The sequence below is a fragment of the Saccopteryx leptura genome, chromosome 2 (genome assembly GCF_036850995.1).
Source record: "Saccopteryx leptura isolate mSacLep1 chromosome 2, mSacLep1_pri_phased_curated, whole genome shotgun sequence".
Lineage (NCBI taxonomy): Eukaryota > Metazoa > Chordata > Mammalia > Chiroptera > Emballonuridae > Saccopteryx > Saccopteryx leptura.
This window is the reverse complement of record NC_089504.1, coordinates 24,655,519-24,675,100: the sequence shown is the minus strand read 5'-3', so window position 1 is coordinate 24,675,100 and position 19,582 is coordinate 24,655,519. Positions and strand designations below refer to the sequence as shown.

Here is a 19,582-nt window from a genome sequence, read left to right as displayed (position 1 = left end):
TCCTGCCCCTCGCCACTTCCTCCAGGCATTGCATGTCTTCCTAGCGTTGGACTGTCAGTGCAGTGGATTCCTCTGCCCCTTCCTCTCCCTGTCATCTCATTTTAGGAAGATATATCCTGATATCTAGAAGCCCCAGATTTAGAGCCTTTCCCACCCATGAGCCCAATATAGTAAACTGAGAGCCTTCCAAGATGCCACCACATTTGCTACAGTCTCTTCCCCAATGAAAAGTCCAAATGGCAGACACATATTTTGCATTTGCTCTCTTTATGAGATCATTCAGTCCCCTGGTAACATCTCATATAGGGATTGACATAAACAAATGAATTGGTTCATCAGGCATTGCTGAAAGTTCCAATCCGGCCTCAACCTCTTTCTGCTTTGGGTTGGGAAATGCTCCCAGATTTTGTAAGAGGCCTTCTGTTGGAGGGCGGGGGGACAGAATGATTTGACATCAGAATGTTTTGCATTTTCAACATCTCATTTGCTCTGGAAGGTTTTGGCACAGGCGTGAATGTGGCGAGGTAATACGTTTCATGTGTCCTGTGTGGAGTTCAGCTAAACAAATGTTAGTAGCCAAAACATGTCTCTGTTCATGATAAAGTGCTCTGGAGTCAGACTGTCTGGATTGCAACCCCTGCCTGGCTACTTCCTAGCTCAGGACCTTGAGCGTGTTTACTCAGCCTCCCTAAGCCTTAGCTGTTCTCATCTGTAAAATCAGGGACATTAAAAGGACTCACCTCAAAGAGTTCTGAGGATTAAATGAAAGGAATCCTTAGAATAGTGCCTGGCACATAGCCAGTAGTCAAGACACTTAGCTGCCATATTATTGTCATTATTGTTTTTACCACCACCGTTATTGTGATATTTAGGTTCAGCCACTACAGAACTGGTCCCAGGAGTAAATTGCAGTTGCCTAGGCAAAACCCTAAGCCAAAAATTCTGTGCCAGGTCCAAAGAAGCCCCTTTATTCATTGAGTCTTTGGACTCCAGCCAGAGATGTACTTGGTTCGATTTTCATTGTACTTCATTTCAGCTCCGCAGTAGCACCTGAAGACATTTCTATTTCCATATTTCATGCTGGGTTCTTTTTATTTTATTTTTTATTTTAGTGAGAGAAGGGGAGGCAGAGACAGAGACAGACTCCTGCATACACCCCTATCAGGATCCACCCACTAGGGGGTGATGCTCTGCCCATCTGGGGCCCTTGCTTCATTGCAGCTGGAGCTATTTTTTAGCGCCTGGGGCAGAGGCCATAGAGCCGTCCTCAGCACCCAGGGCCAACTAACCTCCAGTTGAGCCATGGCTGCAGAAGGGCAGAAGAGAGAGAGAGAGAGAGAGAGAGAGAGAGAAGCAAGGGGAGGGGAGGAGCAGATGGGTGCTTCTCCTGTGTGCCCTGACCAGGAATTGAACCTGGGACAGCCACATGCTGGGTCGAGGCTCTACTGTTGAGCCAACCGGCCAGGGTCTCATGCTGGGTTCTAATAGTGTTTGACACTTACCATGTTTCTCCGAAAATAAGACAGTGTCTTATATTAATTTTTGCTCCTAAAGACACACTAGGTCTTATTTTCAGGGGATGTCTTATTTTTCCATGAACAAGAATTCACATTTATTGTTGAACAAAAAAAAATCAACATTTATTAATATACTGTAGTCATGTCATCACAAACATCGGCATAACCAGCCAAACTCTGAATTCCATCAAGAATTTCCTGTGACTCTATTTCCATGTACAACAATGTACCGTTTCCCCGACAATAAGACAGTGTCTTACATTAATTTTTGCTCCTAAAAACATGCTAGGTCTTGTTTTTAGGAGAGGCTTTATATTTCTAAGCTTGAAAAAAATTGCACTAGGTCTTATTTTCGGAGAAACAGGGTACTAGCCTTGGGACCTTATCTCTTTATCTCCCTGTGCCTCAGTTTTCTCCTCTGTGAAATGGGGATAATGATAGTCCTTAACTCAGTGGGACGTTGTACAGATTAAATGTGTTAATAGGTGTGGATCAGAACAGTGCCTAGCACACCCAATAAGCGCTGTGTAAATGTTTGCCAGAATGACTTCATTGATGAGGAGGTGCACTTGCGACAGTCTAGCGCGGGAAGTCGTTGTTCTTCTCAGCATAGTGGAATCAGAGACTGAAGCTGGCCCAACCTCATCTCACACATGGGGAATCAAAGTCCCAGGAACAATAAGGGGGTTGTCTACATCAACCAGGGGTTAGTGACAGAACCTTTACCTGAAGCCTGGTCTCCTGGCTCCTCATTCAGTGCTCTGTGGTTTCGTGGTGGGAATAATGCAATATGTCAAGAAGGGTGATATGGAGATTTTGCAGGTGAACTTCCCTATGCTATTTCTGGCATTGGCGACTTCCTCAGAGTTCTCTACCATTTTCCTGTATAGAAAGTGCTAAATTTTGTCACCATAATACAGGCTATCAGTATGATATCAAGGAACAGATCTTACTTTCTCATTAGAGCTATATCAGACCACTCTCCTTGTTGGTCTTCAGAGAAAGATACCCAGGAAAGAATTTGATGTCATTAACATTAAAGCAAAAATGTAGCTATATGGTTAAACAATTATTTAAAGAGTAACACTCTGGGTAGACCTTAAAAATAGATCTAAGTTATGATCCATATGGACTAAAAAGCATCCACAAAAGACTTTAAACTAAAACCTTCCTTTGTTAGGCATCAGAATTGTTGCTAATAGGCTAGCTGTATTAACTGTTCAGTGTGATTAATTACAATTTTGCATCTAAACTCTCTATAATGTTTCTTAAGGTTTTAAGTGTTAACGTTTTCTTTCAAAAACCAGTAGTGAAGTTCGAGCTAATCAGTGTCTTCTTTTCCTATTTAAAATTCTTTCTCATGACTTTTTAATTTCTTGCAAACAAAACAAAACAGGCAATTTCCTCTTTCATTAATAGATGGTAAGTTCAAGGCCAAGTAATTAGTTGAATAAAAGAGAAGTTACCTAAATGGAAACGCTGGTTAAAACTAAGCAATGAGGAATGAGCAGCATTGTAGAACTCTTTCCTTCACGTGGCGGTGATGTTGTAGGTTGAATGGGGACATGAGTAGGAAGAACAGCATGATTATAGGAAATCTAGTTTACTTGCCCTTTTGACCAAGCCTTTTAAGCTGACTCCAGTTTCTGTTCCTTAGTTTTGTGGGATCAGAAAATCACATACCAGCTTAGCTTTCAACACCCTCATCTACACACCCAAGTGCCATCTTGTGCATTTACAGTGGATGGACATTGCAGGGGCCTTAAGAAGTATTATCTCTCCATTTAGCTAACGACTTGGGAAGCCTGAATATAATTAGAATCATGATTGGTGACCTTGAAGTCAGAGCCAGGAGAGAGAGAGTTTTAATATCTAATGGCATTGAAATCAGATAACTGATCTCTAGTAGGGATGTCTGCTAAGCAAACTCAACCTTCAGGTTAGCTGGACAGGCAGCTGGACAAAGCTGAGTGGGCACAGCCTTGGTCGTTTTATGCTTGATCGCTCGGCTTCTCAGTTTTCAGACAGACCACCCTCCTTTTTTTTTCTGCAGATATATAAATAGCATTGGTTCTGCAGCAGCATTTAACAGGTAATTATAATCCAACCATGGCTGAGATGGCATTCTCATTCCTTAATAGAAAAAGCTCATTGGGTCCCCATTTGCAAGTTGATTTTTCCATAATTTAATTCTCAGAATGTCACCTTACTTCTTAGCATAACCTATATAAAGCCTGGCACCCTGGTGATCTCGTTTCAGAATGAAGTTCACATTCAAAGAAACATAGTGTAGAAGGTAAAGGTCCAGTATTCTCACTGGACTCTTGGAGAACAGCAAAGGGGATTCATTTTTCATTTTATAAGCCACAGTAAAATATCTTAAGTTCTCTGCCTTGATTTTTTTCTGGCCTTCATATGTCAGCCCCTTTATTTTAAAATTCTTGAACTTCAAAACTGTCCCCAAGCCATTTTGGGCTTTTTTTTCCTTCATCCCTTCATCCCTTTTCTCATTCTTTGATTCTTCCCCCTCCCCCCCTTCTGACGCATCCCTCCCATTCCCTTTCCAAGTGCAGGCTATTTAAAATAGTCTGATCCATGCAGTTTTTCAGCACCCCACCCCTTTCTCTGATTCTGCATTGTGAAAGCCTGGGACCAGCTGGCCCAGTCACTTACAGGCCTATGGGACGGAGAAGGGCATACAATTCCCTTTAGCTCATGATGGGAGATGTCAAAGCCAAATTCTCTTTACCTATAACTGGAGGGAAGACTGCCACATTTAAAATTTAACATATTTCCCCCCTCTCATCTAAATTCTGGGCTATCCTGATGACAATAGTGCTTTGAGTAGGTCTTCTGGTCCTTTCCCACTGCCGTACCCGGAGGCTCTAGGTGTCTGCTCCAATCAGCTGGGTGTCAGCAGAGGAGACCCCGTATCCCTGCTGCTCACTGTCCCAGCTCCTCAGCCTCTTCCCCTTGCGCCAGGCTTCTCCCAGACTCAGTTGGGCCCCTCCCAAGCCTCCACCTTGCATTTCCCTATGCCTGGGATGCAGCAGAGCCAGCAGGAGAGAAGAGAGTTTCTGCCTGAAGCGAACCGTGGACATAGGCTTCTTAACTACTTTTTGTTTGTTTGTTTTAAAAGAATATTTAATGATACAAAAAAAAGTTGAATATACTTAAAATCAGTATATACTGGCACATAAATGTAGAATAACAACTTTGTCAAAGAGAAATGCATCTATAGCTACATTCACAGAAATACTAGAAGAAAATACACCAAAATGTCCAAAATGATGAATGGCTTCTTAACTACTCTTAATACCTGTCTTCCTATCATACTTCTTAACCACCTTTGAACAGTGTGCTCCATTCTAGGTGGGTACTCCTTACTGTACTAAGAGTTTGCAGTGTTACAGTGTTGCAATACTTTCAGAAAATATGTGCCAGGAAAGTATACAATTTACAGAAAGATGATGAAAATGGCTTGCGAGGCCTCCCAGAGAGTGTGGGGATCTGGAAAGCTTCCTAATGGATTGAGATTACTTCATTTCATGTGTCTCCTGGGGCACATTTCCCCTGAATGATTTGCTACTGTCAGCTCATTACGCTTCCCCTGGAATGTCCACTTCCCCCCAGCTCTTCCCAGGACAGCTGTCATGACTCTTTCCCAGAATCAGCTTTTCCAACAGTTTTCTTATATGCATAGCAATAACGGTCTATTCCATATGTGATAATGTCTTTAACAGAAAGACACTTCTGGTTTTCAAGACCGATAGCTAATGTGTTTTCAGTGATACATTTTACTGCCATTGAAATCATGAGTGCCAACTCATAATTCATTTGAGCGAGAGGTACAGGCCAATAGAAACATGATCAGAGGAGGGCAAGTATCTTATTCAGAGAGACTTACCACACCTCTACCACATGTCTTTGTCGTGCAGTACTCTAGGCTTTGGAGGTGCACCAGCCAAGATCCTTGTCCTCAAGGAGCCCGTAGTTTGGAATAGTAAGGTTATGTGCAAACAGTTAAGTGTATAAAGTTCTCAAGTGCTCAAGGTGCTGATGTAGAAAGATCCACAGCCTATAAAGGGAGGAAAGAAGGAGAGGGTGATGAGTTCTATTTGGAGGGAGCAGAAAAGGCTTCTGTAGTTGTCAGTACTTGTTGAGTTGCAAGTGACAGAAACACCACTCAAACTAGCTGAAGCAAAAGGGAGATTTGTTAGTGTATATAATTTAGGATGCCCAGGAATGGTTCTGGCTTCATGCATGACTAGACGTGGGATTCAAGCAGTGTCATCAGCACCCTCTCTCTCTGTCTTTCAGCTCTGCCTTTTCTCTGCCTGTTGACTTTCCTCCAACGTAGATGCATTTCTTCTGCGTGGCTTAGGGGAAACTGCCACTCAGATGTACATCATCTCAGCTTATCCTTAGTATCAATATCTCCCAGTATGCGTGTGTTTTGCCCTAGAAATGTCTCTTATTTGTCCTTCTTGGGTCATTTAGCCCCTTAGACAAAAATCTATTTTAGTAAGATAAGGTAGTATGATTGGCCTAACCTGTGTCACATACAAGTCCTGGTGGCAGGGGTGAGCTGAGCTCTAAGTGGCTAACAATGGCTGGCATTCCCACCATGCCATTGACAATGAGGATTGGTGGGTTTTCCGAAAGAAGGAAGGCTAAGCAGATGATAAGTCTATCTTTATTGATATTTAAGCTATGCTGCAAAAGAAGAAGAATCTTTTTTTGACAGATGAAGCAGTGAAGGACCTTCAGTTTTGTTAGAGGAAGCAGTAAGAGCGTAGCCAGAAAGGCATGAAGCAGCTTTGTAGATCAGGAAAAACTACAAATGGCTTGTTGAGGTTGGAGCATATAGTTGGAGGGGCAGAGGAGTCATGGCTTGAGATGAAGCTGTGAGACAAAGAGGGGCCTCATTGGCTAGGCTAAGGGACTTGCTCTTTTCACTGTAGGCAGTGAGAGATATTGTGGGATTTTAGGCAAAAGTTGGTGATAGTCGGATTTCCATTTTAGAATATCACTCTGACATCAACGCATAGGGTGACTTGCTCAGAGTCATGACTCAGAAGCAGGGAGACCAGTGAGGAAACTACTGCAGTAATCCATATGGAAATGGAGCAGTTAAATGGTACAGAGGGCTAGGCTAGAGATGCTAACGTAGACTAGCCTGCCTGGGCAGGTGGGAGAACAAAGGAGAAGGAGTCGAGGTAGTAACAAAGGGTATAGTGGGGACACGGGAGATGTGGAAATTGACAAGCAGAATCAAAGGACTTGATCTTTTTATTTATTTATTTATTTTTATTTTTTATTAGAGTCAGAGAGAGGGACAGATAGGGACAGACAGACAGGAAGGGAGAAAGATGAGAAGCATCAATTCTTCATTGCAGCACCTTAGTTGTTCCTTAATTGCTTTCTCATATGTGCCTTGACCAGGGGGCTACAGCAGACTGAATGACCCCTTGCTCAAGCCAGCGACCTTGGGCTTAAGCTAGTGAGCTTTGCTCAAACCAGATGAGCCTGCGCTCAAGCTGACAACCTCGGAGTCTCGAACCTGGGTCCTCTGCATCCCAGTCTGACACTTTATCCACTGCGCCACTGCCTGGTCAGGCAAAGGACTTGATCTTTTAAGAAAGTGAAGTACCTAGGACAACTAAGGTTCCTGACTTGAGTAGTCATGGCTGAGATGAGTACAGAAGGAACGGATGTGAGAGCAGGGCAGGGGATGGCAGAGATGACGACGACAAGGGCTGAGTTTAGGGGGCTGGTTATGAACATTTGTAAGTTGGATGTGGAGGTCTGGCGCTCAAAGAAGAAATCAAGGTTGAAAATATAGATCTTCAAGTTATCACTTATGTAGGTTGTATATTTGATCAGAGTAAAGGAAATCACATAAGCTAAATATCTGGAATGGGAAGAAGGCCCAAGGATCAGTAATTTTGCCTTGATTAAGGGAAGGAACAGTCAGTCTGGGTAGCAGCAGACTAGCCAGGTGAAGAGCACAGCTCAGACCTCAGCAGTCCAAGCAAGCAAGCGTCAGGAACCCTAGTGTGCCCTACTCAAGCTAGCCATACTTTGACTCGTATCTAATTCCGTACAGAGTATGATTAAACATCTTACCTCCTTTTCGTTTAGGAGTGATTTCAGGACCCAACTGGAGTTGGAAGGGGAATAACTAATCAGAGAATTCTGTACCTGCCGTAGATGGGGCCAAGTCCAGGGGCCTCCTCTGACAAAGCACAGGTGTGAACTTATAGATACTGATACCTGGTTGGATATGTTAGCAACTGGTTCTTTTTGAGTTTTAAGTCAATAAGGAGTTTCCTCAGGGGAAATATGAATATGGAAAAAATGGGAAAGTTCTGTTTTCCTGCTATTGCCCATCCTTACACCAGCCATCTCTGGTCTGTGTGGCTAAGAGCCAAGATACCATCTTGCCTCATCCCCTAGATCCTGTTAGTCCTAAGCCTCATCAGTTTGAGTTGTCATATTGTCTCCTTGCTTCCATTCTGATTGAACCAGTCTAAGCTGGGGTGAACTTGTTAGTCCATCCATCCTCACTACATCCTGGGGTAAATGTGGCATCCTCATAAGACACTTAATGATCTTTTCATCCAGGGGTCAGCAAACTATGACCATGAGCTAAATCTAGCCCATTAACTATGTTTGTAAATAAAGTTTTATTAGAACACAGCCTACACATTCATTTGTATATTGCCTAAGGCTGTTTTGCACTGCAGTGGCAGCATTGAGTAGTTGCAATAGAGACTGTATTTCCTGCAAAAACTAAAATGTTTATTAATTGTCCCTTTAAAGGAAAAGTATCCCAATCCCTATTAAGCCATCCTACACACTAGTGCCATATTAACACTCCTAAAATGTCATTTCACTGTCTCATCTTCTCGCTGAGAACCCTACAATGATATTACATTGTCCATACAATAAAATCCCAACTTCTGGACCTAACATCCCTCAGTGATCTAGTCCTAGCCACTCTTCTGAATCTTTGATCTCTATTCCTGAAGGCAAGCCCTGCACCCTGGTTATATGTCCCTTCTCATTGCCCCTGGAATATGAAGTGCATTTCTGGACCTACAGTTCCCTTTGCCTGGAATGCACTGCCTATTAATCTGTACCTACCTAATTCCTATCTATTGTTAGAGAACTAACCTAACCAACATCTTTATGATCATATCTGTCATAGTGACCATCAATGAGCCTATTGCTCAAACACATAAAGATTTACTACCCGAAACATCTGGTTATATTTCTTCTGTGCAAGGCGTGGTTCACCAATATGACGGTGGGCAACTCTGGAGTGAGGACCTTCTCTATGAACAAAGGCACAGAAACAGAGATGGGATAGCCTAGGAAAGGTTCACAAATGACAGGAAGTATAATTAGAACACTGTCTTTGTCCATTTGGACTTCTATAACAAAATACAATCGCCAGTGTGATGTATAAACAGCAAAATCTATTTCTCTCAGCTCTGGAGTCTGGGAAGTCCAAGATCAAGGTACCGGCAGATTTGGTGTGTGGTTGGGTCTGGCTTCCTGTTTCATAGATGGTGTCTTCTTGTTGTGTCCTCACATGGAGGAAGGCACAGAAGAGCTCTCTGTGGTATCTTTTATAAGGGCACTATGCTCACGACTTAATCATGAGGGCTCCATGCTCATGACTTAATCACCTCCCAAAGGTCCCACCTCCTCATACCATCACATTGGGTTTAGATTTCAACATATGAATTTGAGGAAGATACAAATATTCAGTCTGTAGCAAACATCCAGCACTCAGTTAACATGTATAGAATTATTGAGTCATCGGCACCTTGTGTTCTTGACATACTATATCTTGGTTCTGTATGTAAACGTAGGACCATTCATATCTTGACAGACAATGAGAATGAATGATCAGGTCCAATAAATCTCTTCTTGAGAAATGTCCCACTATAGAGACAGTGGCTGTTTCTGGAGGTCCTTGCTTTTTTACATGGTAACTCTGAGTTGCTGGATAGTGGATTTCCTCTCTGGGCCTTACTTTTCCCATCTACTGTCATATACTGTATGTGCATGGAGACACTCTGGGATTGAACAGCAGCAGTGATGCACCATCAGTTGGAGTTCTTTAGTAGATGGTAAGTTTCTCATGCCTAACTTTGGCAAGGACGTTATATCCTGAATTTAGAGATTATATTCCAGAAATATTATAAGATACAGTAATACCTCAGTTTTTGCTGACTTTGGTTATCGTTGGTTTTGGATTTCGTCGATTTTTTCTTGAAAATTTTGTCTCAGCTTTCGTTGGTTGCCTTGGATTTCGTCGGTGTGCCCATATGACCTCGCTGCTAATTTTGCAAAAACAAGGGGCGACCCACGTGTTCTCCTGCTCAATGTGGCGTTGTTTCTCATTGTGTCTAGCCAAACAATTCCATTGCTTTCCAGTGTTTTTGTGCTTTTTTTATTGATTGTAAGTGCTAATACTTGTAAATCACATGTAAATTATTACTGCATATACAGTATTTGGTGTAATGTGTTTTTGGTGTGTATTTTGGAGTGTCTAGAACCAATTAATTGGATTTACATTGATTCATATGAAAATTATTGCCTCGGTTTTCGTCAGTTTCAGATTTCGCCGATTGTTTTCAGACGATTACTGACAAAAGCCAAGGTATCGCTGTATTTCTTAAGGTCTGTGCATTGCACAGAAGAACGTGGTTATGACACAAATTATTACTAAGTGGATTTGAATAGCAGTGAGGTGAGCACATCCCCAGAAACACAGCAACTACATGAAATAACAGCTTTGTTAACATAGAGGACAGCAGCCAGCTATTGTCTACCCTGGGACTTGGCTGTCGTATTGTAGAATGCCATTATGTCTGGTCTAACAAGTTTCTCCCTGCATATATGAGTAAAGCAAGATAATTCAGTGCAGTAAAAGTCTCAGTACACCCCATCCTGTACATTTTGAAAGAAAAAACACTGAATAAGGAAGCTATTATAAGGGAAAGCCTTTCTATTCTTAATTAATCAGATTCATATGATGTTTATTTTTTTTTACCATTTTTAATATGATGTTTATTTTAAATAATTTTTTCTTTTTAATGACATCTGACATACAATATTATATTAGTTTCAGATGTACAACATAGTAATTAGACATTTGTATAACTTGTGAAGTGTTCACCCCAGTAAGTTTAGTACCCCCAGACTTCATCTAACACCACACATAGTAATTATGGTATTGTTGACTATATTCCCTATGCTGCAATTTACCTGACTGTTTTTATAACTGGCAATTTGCACATCTTAATCCCTTCCTTTCTACACCCACCCCTCCCAAACCCCCTTCCATCTGACAGCCATCAAAGTGTTCTCTGTATCTATGAGTTTGTTTCTGTTTAGTTTACTCATTTTTATTCAGATTCTACATATAAGTGAAAACATATGGCATTTCTCTTTCTCTGTCTGACTTATTTTACTTAGTCTAATACCCTCTAGGTCCCCCCATGTTGTCACAAATGGCTGGATTTCATTCTTTTTTATGGCTGAGTAATATTCCATTGTATTATCTTTCTCTGTCTGACTTATTTTACTTGGCCTAATACCCTCTAGGTCCCCCCATGTTGTCACAAATGGCTGGATTTCATTCTTTTTTATGGCTGAGTAATATTCCATTGTATATACATACTACTTTCTCTTCTTCATTTGTCTATTAGTGGATACTTAGGTTGCTTTGATATAGTGGCTAGTATAAATAATGCTGCAATGAACATAGGGATACATATGTCTTTTCAAATTTATATTTCTTTGGATAAATGCCCAGTCATATGATGTTTATTGTTTACACTTGCAAAGTATGGAGAAGAAAAGTATGAAGTGTGCACTGCAATAGAAAGGCTATATGCTATGAATCCAAGCAAAATCCATCTGTTTAAAGCCAATTTCTAGGCATTACCTACAAGTAGTATGTGGCAATGAGCGTAACCGCAAGTAACTTTTATTGAGTGTGTACTATGTGCCAGGCATTGTACTAGGTCCTTTGCATGTATAATCTCACTTAACACATGCCCCAACCATGTGGTTTAGGTATAGTCATTGTCTTCTTTTTATGCAAGAGAAGACTTAGACCCAGGAGGTGAAATAACTTGCCAGAGGTCACACGGGTAGCCAAAAGTAGGGCTGGGAGTTAGAAGCAGGCAGACCAACCCCAGATTTCATATTTATCAGAAACTCAGTGAGCCCCACCCACATAAAATGCCCCCTCCACAAGGCTAGTGTAAGAAAGATCACCCATCTAGTTTGCATCATTTGGTATGTCCAACTGGATGATACAGAATTTGAAATTACCTTGGGTTATTTTTGCATATGATTTTGATAAAAGAAATCTACAGTAGAATTCCCACTCTTTTATTCTATCATATTTGCAGTTTATCACAGCCTCTGTGTTTTCAACTGAAACATTTTTATTCTTTATCTCCAGATTAATACTGCACAGAACATGACGGGGTGTGTGTGTGTGTGTGTGTGTGTGTGTGTGTGTGTGTGTGTGTGTGTAGAAACAGCCTTTTCTTCTGGGTTAAATTGTTGCAGCTTCGCTGAGGGAGGAGAATTTCTCCCACTCACCCAGCCCACAGCAGACATGTTAGGAGAATGCTGCTGCTTGCAACACACCCAGAGACCGAGGGGCAGGTGACACTGCGTGTGTGCCCAGCATCTCTGGAAGAGTCCATACAGATGTGCGCTGCTATTGCCTCCTGCCTTAAAATTCCTGGGGCCAACACCCACCCTCTCTTACAGCCTCTCTCTCTCTCTCTCTCTCTTTTTCAAGGAAAAAAGAAAGAGGCAGACTGAAATAGAAGGCAAGCGACAAGAGCTTGACGAGCAGATACTCCTGCTGCAGCATTGCAAGGTAAGCGGCCGAGCCAGGCGCCTCTTCCATGATTAGACATGCAGCTCACCCTGCGGAGAGCCGGGCAGAGCCTGCCCTGGCGTGAAGGCGCTGACGCCGACGGAACTAGCTTCTTTTCATTCAGCCGGGAAACCATCACTGGGCTTTGCTTGTGAATCACCCAAATTCAGGGCATTGTTACAGCATTCTGGTTTCTGCAAGCATGATGAGATTATGGTGTGCGCGTGGCCAGGTTTATGGGGGGTGTGCATGGGAAGTGTGCTTATATATAGAAATTGGGAGAGAATTTCCACATGATGGGTGAGGGAGTGTTTGGGGGCTGTGTGCGTTTGTAGGTTCCCATAGATATAGTTAACATAATGCTCTCTTTTTAAAATTAAAACTGTTAGTAATTTTCCTTCTTGCTCTGGAGAAAAGGGAGATAAAAGCAGTGTGGTGAACAGCCCCGGGAACGTCTGATTGTTCATTTGTTTTATCTCTACCTCAACAATTTTGAAAGTGTTCTGTTAGAACAAGCAGCTGGTCAAAAAGCAGCATTTAAATGATCAGACTTGGTTGGGTCTCCAGTGCACCCAGTTAAAGGGGGTGGGGTAGGGTGGGGAGGGAGCACAAGCTGTTTATGTATTTATTTTTCTTTAAAACATCACGCACTTAAGCGCCTTAATTGATTATAGAGAGCTCTGTCACTGTCACAAGGGCTCCACTGGTTGCAGAATGTTGCTTTCAGCAGGCTCAGGAATAATGCCAGCGCATTCCAGGGGCCAGCCCATATTGCCACTGGCCTTGGAGAGCTCCTGGGCTTTCTGAGGCACACCCTCTGTTCACCTCGACTGGCAGCGACATTGCACGTGCAGAACTGCAGCGCTCAGTGAGCTGGCTGGGAAGGTGGGGCTGACTTGCAGGGCAATGCTAGCTCTGGGTTATTTGAAAGATTTAAAACAAGGTGGACCTTTATGGTGGCATTTTCCATTCTTCTCCGGAAGACAGGGTTGTGCTAAATGAGTTCTCAAAATATAAATCCTCGGCAAGCTAGCTTAGCTGCTGATTTCAAATAGCAACATGACCTAAATCTGCTTAGCATAGTCACCAGTTGCCATTAACTTTAACCAGAGCGATGTGTTTAAAAGGAAGAGAGAAGCAGCATAATACTAAGAATATTTCCCTTTTCTTTCTGCTCATCATGTCAATCCATTTATGGACTTTCCTTTGTAGGAGCTTGCAGTCTGCCCCATATGCTGTTGCTCTTTCCTTAGAACATTCCTGCGGGAGGATTGAGGGCTAAAGATAGTATCCTCTCCTCACGAGGGGGAGGGGGCTGAGAAACACTTAATAGAATAGAGGGAATTGTTCAAGGTCAGTCTGGACAGAGCTGGGTCTCTGGCTCAGTACAGTCAACTCACTCCTCACAAAAGAGCAAAATGTACTAAAACCTCGGTGAATTCTTGGTTAAAGGTAAACTTGCTAACGAGGGGGCTGAAAGATGAGAGGCTGTTCTTTGACTATTCAGCCTCTTTCCTTTTTAAGGTTAATGTGATTCTTTGTTTTTGCATTTCATGAATCAAAAGTCAGGCAATAAACATATGTGAGAAGATCAGTTTTTCTGATGCAACTTCTCATCATTCTGGGTGCCAGATAAGGTACCAAGGACTCAGTCATTACTAACGTTCAGCACGATGTTACGACATCCTGTTTGTCTTCCATCTAGCCATTTTTCATCTATCCCTTGATCCCTCCCTCCTTCCTTCCTTCTTTTCCTCTCTCCCTCCATCCATGTGTCCATGCATCCATCCATCTGTCCATCCATCCAATCAATCAACAGAAACAACTGTAAAAAATGACTTAATGTTACATGGGGAAGAGGTGAGATTCCTTCAGGGACTTGGTGACAAGGGAATCAGATAGTATCCTGGTAAATGGTATCCTGGTAAAATTTTTATTTTCTCTGGCTATCCAAGGAAACACCCGGTACTTTTCCTAAGGTGATCTTGCCATAGTCTGGGGGAGAAAGGACTGGAAGAGATGGTAATTTAATAAGTGGAGAGCGGTGCACTGTAATGTTCTCTCTGGGAAGACCTGTGTAGACAGAGTGAGGGTGGATTGCCAGCCTTGAGCAATGAAAAAGGGAAGCTCAGAGGTCCCTAAGGTGGTTCCTTTGGTACTGGCCTGGTGAGAGACCCCTGCTCTGGGAGGTACCAGGTTTCTATACCCTGGTGGGGTGGGGTCTGCAGTTAGGCAGGGTCAGTTAGATGGCTTCCCATCACCCAGGTGAAACTTCCCTCATGCCTACCTCCTTGTTCTGACTTTAGTCTCCCCCACCCCAATAATTTTTTATTGATTGCTTGTAGAGAGAGAGGAAGAGAGAGAGAGAGAAACACTGATGATATGTTCCACTTATTTATGCATTCATTGGTTGATCCTTGTATGTGCCCTGACCAGGGATCAATCCTGCACCCTTGGCATATTGGGATGCTTTAACCAACTGAGCTACCTGGCCAAGGCCAATAATTGAGTTATTTTAACACAAAGAAGGCGGTGCCTGACTGAGAAAGACTGTCACTTCAGACACCGGAAAGGAATATGTTCTACTTCAAATCAGTTACCTGTTGACTGCACTTGAATAGCATGAGTCATGTTCCCTGTGATCATTCAGTGTTGAGCTTGGTGGCCTCACTCCTAGATCAGGGGTCCCCAAACTACGGATCGCGGGCCACATGTGGCCCCCTGAGGCCATTTATCCGGCCCCCGCCGCACTTCTGGAAGGGGCACCTGTTTCATTGGTGGTCAGTGAGAGGAGCATAGTTCCCATTGAAATACTGGTCAGTTTGTTGATTTAAATTTACTTGTTCTTTATTTTAAATATTGTATTTGTTCCCGTTTCATTTTTTTACTTAAAAATAAGATATGTGCAGTGTGCATAGGGATTTGTTCATAGTTTTTTTTATACTCCGGCCCTCCAATGGTCTGAGGGACAGAGAACTGGCCCCCTATGTAAAAAGTTTGGGGACCCCTGTCCTAGATGGCAGTAAACTCATTGAGCTTCGAGTTGCTCTGTGAGCCTCGTGGTGGAGATTCGGCCAGCCCCCTCCTGGCAGCAGGCAGCTTTGTCCTCCCCTTGCCCACACTCAACAACAGGGTTTTTTTTATTGGAGTGCCTAATATACTTGGTGCTTAAAATACTTCCCCTCATAAATGACCACAGAATAGATATTACCCTCCCTGCATGACGGGCAAGAAAACAAGTCTGTGAGGTCAAGTAATTTGTCCCAGAACTGAAGAGACTGTAAGTGTAGGTGCCCAGGGCCGTCTGCTTCTAAAACCTTGCTTTCTCCTGGACACTGGTTTCCCGCCCCCCAAATTAAATGTTTCTTTTGAATAATTTGTCCAGATGCAATTACCATCAGCACATGTATTGATTATCTTTACCTCACATGCCTTTTTACTCTAAAGGCATGTACATGGTCTCCAGAAAATTTAGATCATGTGAAGACATCCCATAGTAACTATTGAATTAGAAAATATCAGGAAATATGTCAGTAATTATTTATTTCACCAATTTGCAAAATACCAGATGTTCCCTAAAAAATATTCTCAGTATGAAGTTAAATTAAATGGGAAATCAATACAGTTAAATTTCATACTTATTCAGTTATAATTCTCATGATCAAATAGTCTATGGACACTTACTCTCATGCAGTGAGATATAGATAATTTAGACAAATTCACGATCTCTTGTTAAAGGAAATAAATATAATGTAAGACAATAATTTTGACACTTGTATGTTTGATTAATATACTTGCTTATAATAATATTTAGGGCTATACAGTGAGTAACTCCACAAGATAGAAATGTCATTACTTTGTATATAGACAATGAACAAATGCTACAATGCAATGAAACACCAAACAAGGTATGAAATGCTGAGCTATTAGCTGCTATACCCTAGGGATTAGGAAACCTCCAGGTGCTTTGAAGTCCTGGACAAAGTAAATTCAGATTTTTTCCCCCCAAGATTCTTAGCTGTATTTAGTATCTAGTATGTGTGATGTTAGTATATCCAAGAAATGCTAGCTTATGTGACCTGTAAGCAGTTTAAATAGTGGTATTACTTTTGCTGATTATAAAAACAAAGAACATTTTAATCATTACAAAATCAAGATTTAAAAGTATAGTAAAATATATATATATATATAAAGCGTGACAGTTGTATACTCACCAACCAGATATAACCCACACAGGTATATCTTTCTGTGCTTCCCCTCCCCCAAATATATATATTTTAAATTAAGTGAGAGCAGGGAAGGCAGAGAGACAGATTCCCTCATGTGCCATACTGGGATCCACCCGGCAAGCCCCCTATGGGGCAATGCTCTGCCCATCTGGGTATTGCTCCATTGCTCATCAACCAAGCTATTTTTTAGATCCTGAGGCAGAGGCCTCGGGAGCCCTCCTCAGTGACTGGGGCCAACTCCCTCAAATTAATCAATTAGTCAAGCTTCGGCTACAGGGAGGTTGGGCGGGGGGAGAGTAAGAGAAGAGGGAGGGGTGGGGTGGAGAAGTAGATGGTTGTTTCTCCTGTGTGCCCTGACCAGGATTGAACCCAGGACATCCACATGCTGGGCAGATACTCGACCACTGAGCGAACTGGCCAGGGCCCCCCAATATTTTTTTTGTGACAGAGACAGAGAGAGGGAGAGACAGACAGGAAGGGAGAGAGATGAGAAGCATCAATTCTTCCTTGTGGCACCTTAGTTGTTCATTGATTGCTTTCTCATCTCATATGTTCCTTGACTGGGGGGCTACAGCAGACTGAGTGACCCCTTGCTCAAGCCAGCCACCTTGTGCTCAAGCTGGTGAGCCTTGCTCAAACCAGATGAGCCCACGGTCAAGCTGGTGACCTTGGGGTTTTGAACCTGGATCCTCTGCGTCCCAGTTCGACACTATCCACTGCACCATAGCCTGGTCAGCCATATATTTTATAGATGAAGAGATACAATTCTGTTCACATGCTTCATCAGCCTGTGAGTGAAATGAAATTGCATTAACATTTGTATCTAAAATACATTGACCTTGACCTCTTTTGTTCACTTCTATAAATGGGCTCTTTTCAATTCTCATACAAAACTTTATAATTCTATGAAATCCCATCTAACATTCTTTTAACCTTATGATTTCTGATATTGATGTTATCCTTGGGAAGAGTATCTCCATTTCAAACCCTTACCTAGGATGTTTCTTATACTTCAGTAGTTTTAATCCAGCTAGAATTTATTTTCCTATAAGGTATGAGGTAGGAATAACTTTCCCTTTTTACTGATGGTGAGTCTCAACATGAGTTAGGGATCAGTTCATTTTTTTCCTCACTGACTTAAAAGTCTCCTTGAAAAAATAAATAAATAAAAATAAAAGTCTCCTCGATTGCGTCTGTATTTCTCACTTGTCCCGAAGTCTGCCTCTTGCAAATTCCTTCAAGTCCATTAATCTGCCGCTCCTGTGCCAAGAGCATCCTCATTCAGCCCCTCTAGGTTTTTAATATAAGATCTCATAAAGTCAGAGCTGTTATTATTCTTCTTTTGAAAAATTGTTTTGGCTTTTTACTCTATGGAAAACAATTATTTATTTTTATTGTTTTTATTATGTGGCTTGTGATCATGTGAATTTAAAAAAATAAATCAACTATTGTGTTCCACCCGGACAGACTGAATGTAATATTCCCTTGTCCTCTTGGTTGAATTGCCAGAGATTTGTCTATTTTATTGGTCGGTTCAAGGTCTCAGCACAGTACATATTGCCACGTGAAGCCCTTTGGGACTGTCACATTTATAAGGGTTTGTGTGACAGAGTTAGCACTGTCAGCATCAAATGGCTCATCCCACCTCTTCAGTACATGAGCTGCTTTTGAATTATTTATTCACAAGTAGGGAACCCTGACTAGACTTTTCCTCTAATCCAAGTGATTTTTATGTATTTGAAAGTACAGCATTTCCTTTCAAGAAGACTGAATGGGGAAAAAAAGTTAATCAAAGACTGAATTGTGACCTTGAGAAATATTTATCTTGTCAACCCACCAAGGTCATTGGCTAAATAGCCTGCAGGTATCAGCAGCACCTGGCTGCAAAGACAGTGCAGTGTGTCTCACTGCGATGGACCTTTAGCCCTCATGTTAGCCTTCTCTTGGTTATTAGTGTGTGTGAAAGGCCAATTTCACATTTTAAAATATTGAACAGACAGCCAGGGTATACGGCATGAAGGGACTTGATGTCTCATCCTTTTTTCTATCCTGTGGCCCCGTAAACAGCTAGAGGGGAATTTAAGACTTTGTTTCTTCTATCAAAAGTTTTGGGTTGGCTTCTGTGTGGTCTGACTCAGGTACCAAAGCCTCAGGCCCGACAGTGGGGAGGAAGGGAAGTGATCCAGGTGACGGGAAGGGGAACGGAGGGGCACACGAGTGAATGAGAAAACAAGCACAGCTGTTTTCCCACCCTCCCTGCATTTAATCCATTTTCTTTTCTTTTTAATTCTTTTTATAAAATTAAATATAATGGGGTGACATTGGTCAATAAGAGTAGATAGGTTTTAGGTAAATATCTCTATAGCATTGGAACTGTTGTACGTGTTGTGTGCCCATCACCCAAAGTCAAATGGATTTTCATCCCCATGTATTTGTCCCTCTTTACTCCCCTCTCACCACCCCTCCCCCACTGCCCCCCCATAACCACTTCACTTTTATCTATGTCCACGAGTCTCGGTTTTATAGCCCACCAATGTGTGGAATCATACGGTTCTTAGCTTTTTCTAATTTACTTACTTTGCTTAGTATTTGTTCTCAAGGTCCATCCAGGTTAATCGTTTTCTATTATAAAATTTGAGTCATTCAGATTCTAACCATCATCCACTAACACAATATCAGTTACAGGTGAATGGGAGCTTTGGAGAAAAAAAGTAAAATCATAAAAGATAAAATGACATTCTAGTTAAATATTTCATAGTCTTACGGTATGGAAAGTCTTGTCTCTGTATTACACCAAAGCCAGAACTATACAGTAACAAGATGGCTACATATGACTGTATAAAAATTACAAATGATGAGAAAAAAAATTGGAAACTTACTAGTTCTGATTCATCTCCCAATACCCATGCTCCTCC

At 42.0% G+C, this 19,582-nt stretch overlaps 1 protein-coding gene across 5 annotated transcripts in view; it reads left to right on the top strand.

Moving 5' to 3' along the window:
• PALM2AKAP2 (PALM2 and AKAP2 fusion) overlaps positions 1 to 19,582 on the top strand; it is a 447,965-nt gene that overhangs the window by 177,820 nt on the left and 250,563 nt on the right. For all 5 annotated transcript variants that reach the window (XM_066367466.1, XM_066367468.1, XM_066367467.1 and 2 more), the window contains one exon: positions 12,358 to 12,438. In XM_066367466.1, the coding sequence (XP_066223563.1) occupies positions 12,358 to 12,438 (81 nt within the window). The remainder of the gene's footprint in view (positions 1 to 12,357; positions 12,439 to 19,582) is intronic.